Genomic DNA, 14,750 nt, shown 5'->3' with positions numbered 1-14,750 from the left:
TAAAGACTGTCATCCTCCTGCGTATCCACTTCAAACTCCTCATCCTCACCTACAAGCCCTCCATAACCTGGCCCCCCCCCCCTGCCTGACCTCCTCCACCGCCACACTCCCACCCACTCTCTCAGGTCTGCTGATGCAAACCTCCAAGTGCTTTAAATCTGAGTTAAAGAGGTCCACTTTAAATGAACTTAATTTATTTTATCATAACAGAAGTTCTTGTGAAATCCTATCAAGAAATAAATATTAGAGAGGGAAGTCTTTGCATATTTATCATTAACTTTTAGAGGAGGGGTTTACACGTCCAACTATCTCATGAAGTAGGTGCGTAGGTCATAGCCTACTCATGGCATCACCAATTTATTAGAAAAAGAAAATGGAAATAAAATGGTGATGCCGAGCAGGAGTAGGCTAGTGTGCAGGATTTTGTCTTTTCAATAGCCACATACCTTTATCAAAAAAAACAAGCAGGAACGACTCACAAGAGTATGCTAATAATATTTATTTATATTTTATAAATGTATTATATTATTTATATAGAGGAACAATGAAGAGGAACAAGTAGACACATTTAAGGAAGGAGTTCATACAGCAGAACATTATGTTTTTATTACTTTGATCCAGATCTTTATTACAAGTTGATATCCAAATTGAAAGTCTTGAAGTGATGAAGAATGTGTACTCTACCTCAGCTTTTATTAGGATGGGCTTAGAGTGTCATGTGATCTGATCTGTACTCCAAGATAAAAGATCGACATGTTTCATACTAACATATTCAGTTTCACTCACCTTTACAGAACCCACAGCAGGCCAACATTAGAAATGGACTGTGAGGCACATTGAGGAGTTCTCATGAGCACCTGTGGCCACTAGATGTCGCTGTTGAATCTTTTCTCTTTAGTCGAAAGCCTCCAACAGTTAAGTTTGATCATTCACTCTGACTTACACTGACATTTATTTCCATGTGATCATTCATATCTAATCCTTTAGTCTTGCTAAGTAAGGTCCACCTGGTTCATTATCTTTTATACTGATTTATACTTTTGATCACACGTTTAGATTTAGGCAGCAATTATGTTTATATTAATGATGCAAAGTATCTCCTCACATCCTACTCCTATACTTCTGTTGAATGAATGAATCTTTATTTTGGTGTGTGGACGCTCAACACAGCCCCTCCTGCCTTACGGGATTATTCAGACACATTTAAAGAAAACATTTCCTCATGCCATCGCACTGACACAAAATTATACAAAGATAAGATAGACAAAGATTTTTTTTTATTTAAAGATTTTTTTGGGGCGTTTTGTTCCTTTATTATAGGAGATAGAACAGTGGACAGAGTCAGAAATACTTGGTGGAGGGCTTTTTGCGGCCCACCTGCAGTACCCACACAACCCACCACACTTTGGGAAGCACTGCTCTAGAGCATGCCTATGTGTGTTGGTACTTTATCAAAGAATATTTTTCTTATGATACAGTGAAAGGTTAGTTTCCCTCTCTACTTCTGCTTCACCATCAGTGTGTGAGTGTATATGAATGGATGAGTTAATACTGATGGACTCTTTACACAGCAGCCTCTACCATCAGTGTGTGAATGTGTATGAATGGATGAGGTAATACTGACGGACTCTTTACACAGCAGCCTCTACCATCAGTGTGTGAATGTGTATGAATGGATGAGTTAAAACTGATGGGCTCTTTACTCAGCAGCCTCTACCATCAGTGTGTGAATGTGTATGAATGGATGAGTTAATATTGATGGACTCTTTACACAGCAGCCTCTACCATCAGTGTGTGAATGTGTATGAATGGATGAGTTAATACTGATGGACTCTTTCCTCAGCAGCCTCTACCATCAGTGTGTGAATGTGTATGAATGGATGAGTTAATACTGATGGACTCTTTACTCAGCAGCCTCTACCATCAGTGTGTGAATGTGTATGAATGGATGAGTTAATACTGATGGACTCTTTACTCAGCAGCCTCTACCATCAGTGTGTGAATGTGTATGAATGGATGAGTTAATATTGATGGACTCTTTACACAGCAGCCTCTACCATCAGTGTGTGAATGTGTATGAATGGATGAGTTAATACTGATGGACTCTTTCCTCAGCAGCCTCTACCATCAGTGTGTGAATGTGTATGAATGGATGAGTTAATACTGATGGACTGGTCCATCAGTATTAACTATCTGTCCACGTCATTACTGTGATTAGAAGGAAAAGCCTCTTTCTAAAAGAACAAATAACTTGCACACAAGATGATGATTTTTCTTTAATATTTGGTTTTGACTCAGTCTCGATCCCTAAATGTCTTGGACTTGTCTCGTTCTTGGAGCTCTCTGGTCTCAGATATGTCTTGGTCTCAGTAGTGTGGTCTTGACTACAACTCTACTCTGGAGTATAAATAAAGGTTGAATAAATTAATGTTATATTAAAGACCCAACATGAGTCCATCATGAGTTTGTGCAGACAAAAAAAAAGCTCTTTAACAAAATTCAGGCCACCTCAGCACAACTCAGCGACCCAGCTGGACCACCCCAGGTCAAAAAGATAGATTGCCATTAACAAGATTTAAAAATAAAAATAAAAAATACTTCCATATCTTAATTACGCCAGATTAGCTAGTTCATCCTGACAGCCCTACTTTAAACTATATTGTCGACATTATTGAGTTATTAACGTTCTGTTAATACTGTATTTTTAATGTGTGTAACTTTATGTATTCATGTATGAATAATCTTTTTTGTACAGGTAGTTGATTGTCTCCATGTACTTACGTGTTCTTGTGTTGTATGAAATTAATTGTCAAAGTAGTGTGTCAATAAAGTGTATAAATAAATAAATACAAATATATGAATTGAATACTCCTCAAGATGAAATCTGATACTGGAAACAAAATGTCAGACCAGCTACATCCTAAAGGCCAATCAGCGGGTCGAGTTACTGATGTTTACTGAAGCTCCCCCCCTCTACGGTCCAATCACAGCCGAGTCACGAGCCATTAGCTTCCGTGTTCTTGACCAATTAGTCTATCATGTGGGCGGGATTAGGCAGCTCCCTCGCTCTGTGATTGGCTCGCTGTGCTCCTCTGTGCTTTTACTTCACCAGGATCTGCTCCACTAACGGGGAAGCGACGACGGCAGTTTAATCTTTCATCGTGGAAATAAAAAGAGGTGAACAGCGGGACGAATACTCCAGAAACGGTCTCCGGTAAGTCCAGGTCAGGTCGTGAATGTGTCATGTCGGTTAAGGGTGGTTTAACAGGCTGAAAAGCGTTTTTAAAATGTGTTTTCATCACCCTCGGGTGACGGGTCTTTTCCCCGGTCATGGGACTGATGGAGACGAGGCCTCATTCAGCGGCTCTGAGATTAACCGTGACCGGAAATGTCTCTGTCATAACGGTTACAATATAATGTATCCAGCTTGTTGTAGCGCCTCGTCCGAACATGACACCCTGTTCCGCATATTTAATGAACATCCAGGTGTCATATTTCTCTCCTATTAATAACACAACAGATAGTTCCCAACCAAGCAATCTGATTGGACAAGAGGGCATTCAACGAGTGATGTCTCCGGGACTTTTCACAATATGTATCCCTCCGAGATTAAAGTCAGGGTTGGTAATTCCCTCCAGATCCACTTTTTAAGATGTTGGTGTAAATTGTCTTTAGGTCCTGACAGAAATGAATAACTCATGATCTCTGAAAAAGAAACAGAGTCTGTAAAAACTTTGACCAATGTCTGCTACGAGGTACCAATCTGATGAACCAATCAGACGCCTCCCTGTCTCCTGCTCGTTGTCTACCCGATGCATGCCCTAGCTCAGACTCAAAAACATGAGCTGAGGTCCGCTTCTGGACCAATGGTGCTCGTGCATGTAAGTGATGGGCGTGGCTTTTGAGGGAGCACAGAGAGGGGAGGGGCGTGGCTTTAGACAGATCACTGAGGGAATGCTACTTTCAAAATCATGCTAGTTTTTGAAAATGACCGACCCTGTCTTTAAGAGATGTAATTAGTAGACCATATCGTCCAGCCCTGATTTCTTTGCATGGCAGCCGTTTCTAATGTGAATGATTTGGTTTTGACCTTTGACCTTATCGGCCTCTCAGCCTCCAGCCAAGATGATCCACAGCCTGTTCCTGGTCAACGCCTCGGGGGACATTTTCCTGGAGAAGCACTGGAAGAGCGTGGTCAGCCGCTCTGTGTGCGACTACTTCTTCGAGGCTCAGGAGCGCGCGACCGAGCCGGAGAATGTCCCACCAGTGATCCCCACGCCGCATCACTACCTGATCAGTGTGCTCAGGCATCGCATCTACTTTGTCGCGGTCATCCAGAGCGAGGTGCCGCCGCTGTTCGTCATCGAGTTTCTGCACAGAGTCGTCGACACATTCCAGGTTTCTACTCACTTGTGCCTTCAGTATAATGTAGTTAAAAGGACTCGTGTATCTTATTTCAAACACCAACACCTCCTTCTTGTTTTGTCTGTGTTGTCAGGATTATTTTGGAGTGTGTACAGAGGCCGCCATTAAAGACAACGTAGTAGTTGTCTATGAACTTCTGGAAGAGATGCTGGACAACGGCTTCCCGCTGGCCACAGAGTCCAACATCCTCAAGGAGCTCATCAAACCTCCCACAATCCTCCGCACCATGGTCAACACTATCACAGGTACACATCATCATGTTCACCACAGTCCATATAGTACCTGTAGTGTTCACCTGGATGATATATGTGCCAATGAGTTAAGACAGCATGAACAGATGATGACCGTGTTGATCCGGGGGGGAAAATCATACAGCACATCACATTCTCTCTCATACAGTGACGGCCTGACATAAATATAGACTTAAAGTCTAAAATAATAAAATCATTATTCTAATATTTAAATGTTAACTGCCTGTTTTTAAGCCTATAGAAAGCCACTGCATTTATTTGGAATAACTTTGTGTATTTTCTCAAAATGCAGACAGAACAGGTTTCGCAGTGTACCTTTTTTATTTACAATATAGTTCATCTTATAATTCTACGATTCATTTATCAGATGTCAGGAAGTGCAAACGAACAGCTTTAAGTGACTGATCAGACACACAGGAACAGGACACACAGTGCTGACAGGAAGTGACCAGAGGCAGAGCACAGGTGCTAACAGGAAGTGACCAGAGGCAGAGCACAGGTGCTAACAGGAAGTGACCAGAGGCAGAGTACTTTTAAAAAATAATCAAAGTTTGCAAATATCGTCAAAGGGACTCTATAGATCGAATGGAGTTTGATAGTTTGTTCCACCACCAGGGGGCGACATAGAGGAAGGGTCTAGTGAGAGACTTGGGGTCCTGTTGTGACACAGGTGTGTGTGTACTAACGAGGTTTAATTCAATATCAGACAAGAAAACAGCGGAGGTGAAGAACTGTCTCTGTGAATAGAAACTGAGATGGCACTCAGTCACCCTTAATGTACCGCACTGTGATAAGTAGAGTCATGATTTCACTTCAATACACTCGCAGTACAACATCAGTGTTGCATCATGGATGTGAGTGACTGAAGGGTTTGCTGTGTAGGTGATGTCTAGGTGTAAACGTGCTTATTGTTTGTGTCCGTCTTTCAGGCAGCACCAATGTCGGTGAACAGCTCCCCACAGGCCAGCTGTCAGTGGTGCCATGGCGACGCACCGGAGTCAAATACACCAACAACGAAGCTTACTTTGACGTGGTGGAGGAGATTGACGCCATCATCGATAAATCAGGTCTGTCAAGTTCCACGCTGTCCCATGGCTTCGTTATTGAGCAATACAAAAATATCAAACAAGCACGCACATCCGAAAAGTTGAGAACTGGGTGCTGGACAAAAAACATCCAAAGGTCTGAACCTGCTCTCGTTCAATTTGAACTGGAAGAATCACCACATGAAACGTTGACATCAGACATGAACCAGTTCATTATTGAGCCCCCTCTGTTAGTCTGTGTTCATGTTCCACTCCAGGAAAAATAATTTAAGTAGATCCTGTTACCTTTAATAAGCCAAGTCAAGTCAAGTCTTCTTTATTTATATAGCACATTTATAACAGCCGAGGCGGACCAAATAAGTCTTACCTTAACTACATGGAAACCGTATTTGATTGTGTTCATTAGCATGTCTGCATCGATGATTCCTGTTTCCTCTCATTAGACAACCTCACTCAACATCTATTCAAAGTCAGTTTAGCTCTTAATCTAAACGGTGTTGTCTTTCTCTCTGTTCTTCACGTCCACTCTTGTCTTCCTCGCCAGGCTCCACCATCACCGCAGAAATCCAGGGAGTTATTGACGCCTGTGTCAAACTGACAGGCATGCCCGACCTCACTCTCTCGTTCATGGTGAGTTTCCTTTTTTTTTTTTAAATCTTTTTTTTTTATGAGCTTTAAGTGTCATTTTATCAAAATTCATCCGCTCTTTTTATGTATTTATTTATATTTGTGTGTGTGACCTGCACGCCGCCCCACACTCAACTGACATTTTGTCTGTAAATTGAGGTAACCCCTTTAAGTCTATTTTAACCAAATACTAATTAGACTTTTAACAATCACGAGGGTAAAAAAAAAGCTGTTTAATCATCTTTTAAAAAAAAAAAAACCACAATGCCATTAGCGTTTCTTCCTTCTTTTTTTTTTAAAGATTTTTTTGGGGCTTTTTGTGCCTTTATTGTAGAGATAGGACAGTGGATCGAGTCAAAAATCAGGGAGAGAGAGTCGGGAACGACATGCAGGAAAGGAGCCACAGGCTGGATTCGAACCCATGCCGCCTGCTTGGAAGACAACAGCTTCCATACATGGGGCGCGCGCACTAACCACTGCACCACCAGCGCCCCAGTGTTTCTTCCTTTTGTATGAATCTCCAAATGCTTCTTACCGTTTCCTCTTGCGTCTCTCTGGTGCGGCTGTGGCTCAGACTTGTGTTGGGAACTGGAGGGTCGCTGGTTCAAGTCCTGGTGCCGAATTTGGTCGTGTAGCCAGAGAGGTGCTAGTTCACTTTCTGAGCTCTGCCGAGGTGCCCTTTGACAAGGCACCAAATCCCCCACCAGCTCAGGAGCACTCTCTGTATGCAGCCCCCCCCCCCCCCCCCCCCCCACTCTGACATCTCTCCATTAAGCATGGCTCACACTGTCTGATTTTTCTCCGATTGTATAAAAGTCGTTGTGCAGCTCACACTGTACACGACCCGTTTGACGGGCACGGCCGGAGAGTTCACACTGTATGAGTGAAATCTGGACGGAGCGTTGACAATTGTTAATAAAGTTTCATTTGAAAACTCCAATGGACGGCGGTCGGTGAAAGAGCAGGAAGTGGAAGTTGATATATGCAGATATATGGATACTATGTTTCAGAAAAGTGCTGCACTGATGATCTGTACCGAAACCTGGGTCCTGCCGCTGGTCGCCATGACTACAGTCCTCCCTTGTCTCTCGTGATTATATTGTAGTCGTGCATGAGTTCCGCCAGATGCGTTCATGATCCTAGATCCTAAATATCAAACATGTCTGAAATAAACGTTTAGATTGGATCTTTGTAACGCTCACACTACAAGATAATCTGAACAGATAATCGGGTCCGAGCAGCCTTTGAGTTGACCCTGCGACTGTTGGGAAGGAAGAATCGGAGCTCCAATCAGCCCGATTATCCTGCAGAGTGAGCCAGGCTTTAGTGCATGACCATGGGTTCCTGTTTGTGTGTGTGTAGCATGTGTTAATAGCACACTGTTAAGGTGAATTTCCCCTCGCTGGATTTATAAAGTATGTCTTCCTCTTTCCCAGAATCCTCGGCTGCTGGATGATGTCAGCTTCCACCCGTGTGTTCGGTTCAAGCGCTGGGAAGCCGAGCGGATCCTCTCCTTCATCCCCCCTGACGGAAACTTCCGCTTGCTCTCCTACCACGTCAGCTCTCAGAAGTCAGTGTTTTAGCGTTACTGTCTCTTTAAGAAGAACAAGTGAACCTTTTGTATCAATGTTGGCTCATGTGACTGTTACTCCTTCCTCAGCCTGGTAGCAATCCCGGTCTACGTCAAACACAACATCACCTTCCGGGAGGGGAGCTCTCAGGGCCGCTTTGACTTGACCCTGGGACCCAAACAGACCATGGGCAAGGCGGTGGAGTCTGTGCTAGTCAGCAGCCAGCTGCCCCGGGGGGTCCTCAATGCTAACCTCAACCCCTCCCAGGGAACGTACACCTTCGACCCGGTTACAAAGGTACGCTAATGAAAGAATGGATGCCTGTCTGAGATCTTCACCATGACCACGTACATATCATCTCTCATTGCCGTCTTGATGTTTACATTTTCTTTTTTTTGGCCAGATGTTGTCGTGGGATGTCGGAAAGATCAACCCACAGAAGCTCCCCAGTCTGAAAGGAACGATGAGCCTGCAGGCCGGAGCCTCCAAACCCGACGAGAACCCCACCATCAACATCCAGCTCAAGATCCAACAGATGGCCATCTCAGGTACACACACACACACACACACACACACACACACAGATACCATTATCACCACTTACAGCGTGTCCCTGCAGTGTGTGAGCGTTAAATATCCCATCGCATCGTGCACGATCAGTGGCTTGCTGTCCACACTACATATTTACTCCTCTGCTCTTTCAGTTTCTCCTGCAGACATCATCCCATGTGGTGCTTTTATTTTGAAGGTGGTCAAACTGAAGTGTGGTGCTCTATAATGATGAGCTGTTGAGTCGAATCACAACACTCAGAGGCTTGTCAATAAACGGCTCAGTCATGGATATTATTGGATATTATTGGATATTATTAATGCTCTGTAATCTGCACTAACAAGCTCTGCTGAGGGAGAAGAGTGAACTATATCAAAGACAGTTTTCCCGTCGGACACAGCTCCTTTCTCATTCCTCGTCCATCTAAACTCGAGCAACAGGAATGAAAATAGAAACAGTGCGTCGGTGTAAAGGAGCCGCTTCGCCGAGCTATGCGATACAGCGAGCTGTTGGGAAACTCAAACAGGAAACTGTGGATCAAGCTGATGTTGTAGCTGACGCTTTGTCGCGTTGTTATGACAGGCTTTCCTCATGCAGTCATGATCGCTTTCCTTCCAGGATTTTCACCGTTTCTTTTAGAAAATAGTTCTTCATGGTTGAGTCACTTTGCCTGCCATCACACACAACTCTTACTGCAAGTTGAAATCACTTTGTTCCCTGTTTTATTTGGATTCATTAACATTATTTATATAGAAGGAATAATTATAACCCAACCCTCAACATGTGAGAGCAGCCTTCATCCCACAGGCTGCTCAGCTGATCATCACCTGACTGTAACTGATCTGAGAGCACGTCACACATCGGCCACTAGATGGTGCCAAATGCAATAAATACATACACCTCAGGAGCTGATTGACGAGAGTCACTACTAAAACCAGTTCTTCAAACAATATGTGGTTTAATGATAATCTGAAGGTTTGGATTATATACAAACATCACTCAATAAAATCCACATTGTCATCACTTCACATGAATCAGTGTCTTAAGAGTCGAGTGTGTCTGTGTTCTTTAAAAAAGATGATGTAATGAAGCGTACATGTGGTCCGTCCCAGTTTGTGCTCTTCATCTTCTTATCCTCTCATCCATTCTGCAAAATGATGCTCCTGCTGATTAACTTGAGTATCCAGGTTTATTGTTTGTGCATGTAAACATCACATCCTGATTTCAGAGGGCAGGATATCATGGCATTAATACGCCTTACCCCGGTTACTGACGACTACCTGTGCAGGCACGGCCTCAACTAAGTGACGCATCAGTAAAACAAAGATGGCGAGACTGGAATGGAGAAACTATGTTTTTGTCTTCAGTGATGAAAGACTTTAATATAACTTGGAGTTTAGACGAGAGAAAGCATCAAAATGCTGACCTGTTCAAGTCTGTGGTGAAAAGGCTGCAGGACGCCGGTCTTCCAACACGGTACGGTTGCCGCGGTTTGTGTTTTAAAGAAACAGCATCACAGGCGCCTGCACAAATAATGCACACTAATCAGAAAGCAGGATGCTAGTGTTTATCATGTAAAATATCCAGGTTTCTCTGTGTGCATGTAAACACCAAATCCTGACTATGATCCAAACCAGAATATGACTCATAACAGACAATCAAGTCCATGTAAACACTCACTGTCATTTAGGGTGGTTTCACATTAGGGAGCCAGGCTCTAGGATCTGAGTACACAAAGTCCGGTTCATTTAATTTCATTAATTTATTTAATTAGGACAGTGCACATTAATCAACATATCAACAAAATAGTCCATATAAATATGGACTATAAATCCATATAAACTTGGACTATAAATCCATATAAATATGCCGTTATTAGCGCAAAAGCTAAATTTAATCCGTAGTCCTGAGGCAGGTACTAACAAAAAAACAAAAAAACATAAAACAAATGTACAATTACAGAACGACACACTCAAAAAGCTCACAGACAATTTTGCAAACAAATGAGACACAGTCACAAACAAATTGGACACAGTGAATGTAAATGTAAATTCTGGTTGGCGTTTTTTGTTTTGGATTTTGAAAATTTAAAAAAATCAGAGAATCGAAAAAGACAAAGTACTTTGAGTTTTCTGTTGTATCTTTCATCACAAGAATTACACGGATTTACACAAGTAATGCCTACCCTACCCTGACCCTCATGTGAGGTACTGTGCCCAAGTCCTCCTGAAGAGTACCCTTGTGTATGTCCAAACTCGTGCCTAATGAGAAAACACCCTCAGAGACATGAAGAATAAGTCAGAATTTCTAATGAATAGTAAAGTTTGTGAAAAGGGAATCTTGATCCAGGTCTGAGCATGAGCATTATATTTACAGATGTAGCAGGTTGAACAAACTGAGCATGAACATTTGTCCTCCTTGTTACCGTCGTTATTTAGAGAAGAAACAAACATATAAATACTTATTTATAGATTTTTCAGAAGACATAAAACATTCAAAGGAGAACAGTACCCACCTCCCCCCATCCCACTCTACAAACAAACAGATGATGTATGTACATGCAAAATAAACAAACAGAATCTTTAAGTGATTTTTAAAGAGGTCATATTCTGCCCTTTTTGGGGTTCATATATTTAATCCTAATGTACCTACTAAAGTATGTTCACAATAACTAAAGTTCTAAAAAAGTGTCTGTTTTCATGAACTGCCGCTCCATGCACCGGCTCGCTTCTGTCTCTCTCCCTAAGGCTCTGAAGTGCCCACGTTCAGAGGCCCCACGTGGGCCAAGTCTGATCTGATTGGTCAGCCTGACGGCTCTGCCGTAATTGGTCAGTCACTCAGCACGGTTCTCGGAAATGTCCCGCCTCTTTTACCATATTGGGAATGCAGCCACTGGCTCCGTCCGAGGGGAGCATAAACATTAGCACCTTAGCACTACTGTGCTACCGCAGGCTACAGCATATCGTGGGCGTGCTACAGAAGTTAACGGGCGTGCAACATGAGCTGCTGGGCTTACCACAACGAGCCAATGGGCTTAGATCAGTGATCTCACACTGACAATGACGTCGGACTGATACATTTTATCGAGGGGAGCTAGAACCGAGCGTTACATGTGGCTAATGCTACAGCTAACAGGAGGACGTAGGAGAAGCCACGTTTCCGCGGACTTTGAATTTTTGCAAATAGATGTACCTAAACATGCACAGGATACTTGGAAAACACACTGAAGAGCATATAAAACCAGAAAAAGCAGAATATGGGACCTTTAAGGGATGTGGTGTCTTTTCCATCTGTTATTGTTTGTTCCTGTCCTTGACCAGCTGTTAAACACACACTAGAGTGTTCTGACTCTATTCTTCTTCTTGTCGTCCAACAGGGCTGAAAGTGAACCGGCTGGACATGTACGGTGAGAAGTACAAACCTTTCAAAGGCATCAAGTACATGACCAAGGCCGGCAAGTTCCAGGTGCGGACATAAAGGGGCCGGTGCTCAGTGCCCACCGGACCAAACCACCATGAGACTGAGGACTGACGTGAGGGGGGGGGGGGGCGGGGCAGGGCGGGGGCGTGGAGTTGGTACATTCCCTGTGTTTATGCATTTCAGGATTAACTGAAAATATTGAAGGCTCCTTGTAGCAGTTAAGAACGGACCATTGCACATCAAAAAGAAAAGCATCATATGTCTCATAGACAGGTTAGATCTCTGGACCCATCTCGAGGTCAGACCCTGATCCATCTGTTTCATTTTAACAGATTTTATTTTTTTTCATTAATCATTTTCCTCCTGACCCCGCTGATGTCACGCTGTCCCGCCTGAAGGTCTGTCAGTTTGTGTCCATTCAGCCTCCATTAAGGTCATCACATTCAAAGTGATTCTACAATGTCGTAAAGTTGGCATCCCAGTCTGTGAGTCCGCAGTGCCTTTACTTACGGCGTTGCTGAAGCACGGCGAGCAGAGACACAGCTGAAGCTCCACACACACACACACACACACACACACACACACACACACACACACACACACACACACACACACACAGCGCTGTTCTCCCCCTGCTCTGTAACGCCTCTGTTACTACCTGCAACGACGGTACAGAGGGGGGATCATCTGCTTTTTTTACTCCTTTGAAGCAGGGGTTCCCCAACTTTTCAGCTCGTGACCCTGAAAATTACGGTACCAGAGTGCAGGTACCCCCCCTGTCCCTGGAGGTGGTTGAGGTATACAACGTAGCTCACACACTGATAGGCTGATCTAAACACTGGTAAACAAAGAGGACCACCTACACAGCTGCCAACATGTACACATTTCAATCATTTTAACACACTAATCTAATTTCACTAAAATAAGGAATGTGCAACATTTAATACAGCAGAGATCCAGTCTATCCTGTGTAAATGTGTCTCTGAGTCATGACTGTCTACAATGAGTGAGAAGCTCGAGTCCTGCTGGCTGTGTTGTTGTCAGCGCCATGTTTACATGGACGGGACGGCCGGCTCCTCCCCTTGTATATAAAAGCTGTTTTAGTCAAGAACTAGAGAGAAGAAGAAGAACATACTCACTGATTATTTGAGTAAGAGTTTTTAGATCACGCTCATTCTGTGTCAGTTTACATGAAATGTGAAGCTACGAGCTAACTAAAGAGCGCTAACATGAGCATGCTAACACAACAAATGAATCACACAGGTGATTGCAGGTAGAGAGAAAACTTATTCATGTGAACCTGAGTGTAGAGGGGTTGGAGGTGTGTCTCTGGAAGAGGGCGGAGGCTTCAGTATGGAGGAGGTGTGGTCAAACAGCAGTTTGTTTTGGTTTCATGCTGGTGCTCAAGGGCGACATCTACTGGATCAAAAAGTCACACATTCCTTCTTTAATGATATGGTTTTTTTTAAACTGAACTACTTTCTTCTACCAATTTTCTGAATAACGGGTAAAATATACGATTTTAAACTATTTTAAATTAAGTTTCTTTGCAAGGCATCTCGGGGACCCCCCCTCCTTGTGGCTCACCACCCCCCCACTGGGTCTCGACCCCCCACTTTGGGACCCTCTGCTTTATTATTGATATGTTTTCTGTTCTTTTGTTCTTGTTTTTTTTGTTCCTTCATTACTTGATGAAGTTGTCTGCAGCACTGGAGTCAGCCCACTGACATACGAGTGTGACATGTGAGCCATCCTCGATTTTGCACTTTGACATCAGCTGGTACTAAAATGTAATCAATCATTTCATAACGTTTAACGACATTTCCATTTGACTGATGTAAGGTGGCTGAAGCTGTTTGTTAATATGAAGATGTCTGGAGGACGTTCAGGTCCACGATCGTCTGATTTATTCATATTTATTCAACAAATGAATCAATCAGAGAAAGTTTTGTGTTTGTGTAAAATGTTTCCCATGTGTGTTTCCTTTTATTGTCATCTCATGAGCTTTAACTTTACAGAAGCTTTTTGTTTTGATCACTTCATGACCAAACATGACGAGCGAGTTCCTCGTCCGTTTCTCTTCTTTTTTTTTTACTCCTCTCAACCGGGATCTGAACGCTGTCATCCAAACGATTGATACAGTTCACGTCTGCGTCACAATCTTTGCAGAGAGAGAGAAACTATACGATGTGCATTCTGGTATGTGTTGAACATGTCGTATTTAAAGGACACGGTGTTACGGCTGGGTACCTCAGAGGAAAACGCTGAAGGTTTGCATTATGTGTGTTTGTTTATCAGCCTCCAATGGAGTCTTATAATGGTGTAAAAAAACAATAAAGCTTGAATGTGTTATAACAGAGTGCTGAGACTCGTGTTTGAGTGTGACTCAATGAATCTGCATTACAACCTGAGCTCCTGTGAGTAGTTTTTAGCCAGTCTTAAATTAATTACTCTTTGAGATAGAGATGCAAACGAGACCATCAGGAGGTCTACAGCATTATTTTTAATCTCTGTCACTCTTTTACCTGCTCCACTTTTCAGAAAATGTGTGCTCAAACAGGCTGTTTGGAGATTTTCCCTTCATGACATCACAAAGGGCAGTAGCCCCTCCCCCAGGTGGGTGACACTCCCACAGTTAGGTGTTTGTTCTGCCCTCTGAGTCTGCCTTCTCACCATAAACAATAGGACATGGAGTGAGAAAGCCTAAACCACCCAAGTCCTTCCAGAGAGGGGGCACGGTCAGTCAGACACAGCTCATTTACATATTTAAAGGTACAGACACAGAAACAGCCTGTTCTGAGCAGGGTTGAAATAGAGGGGTTTATAGACATGATCAAATACAGGATCCGAGTGGATTTAG

The 14,750-nt window shown here is 43.2% G+C and overlaps 1 protein-coding gene across 1 annotated transcript; it reads left to right on the top strand.

Moving 5' to 3' along the window:
* Positions 1-3,076: 3,076 nt before the first annotated feature.
* ap3m2 (adaptor related protein complex 3 subunit mu 2) lies at positions 3,077-14,249 on the top strand. Its single transcript, XM_020654801.3, has 9 exons — positions 3,077-3,214; positions 4,114-4,398; positions 4,499-4,670; positions 5,606-5,743; positions 6,267-6,352; positions 7,786-7,919; positions 8,010-8,217; positions 8,324-8,468; positions 11,847-14,249. Exons 2-9 carry the CDS (start codon positions 4,126-4,128, stop codon positions 11,945-11,947), a joined length of 1,257 nt encoding a protein of 418 aa, XP_020510457.1. The 5' UTR covers positions 3,077-3,214; positions 4,114-4,125; the 3' UTR covers positions 11,948-14,249.
* The last annotated feature ends 501 nt before the right edge of the window (positions 14,250-14,750 follow it).

Source organism: Labrus bergylta, chromosome 2, assembly GCF_963930695.1.
Source record: "Labrus bergylta chromosome 2, fLabBer1.1, whole genome shotgun sequence".
NCBI classification, from domain to species: domain Eukaryota; kingdom Metazoa; phylum Chordata; class Actinopteri; order Labriformes; family Labridae; genus Labrus; species Labrus bergylta.
This window is presented reverse-complemented; position numbering and strand designations above follow the sequence as displayed.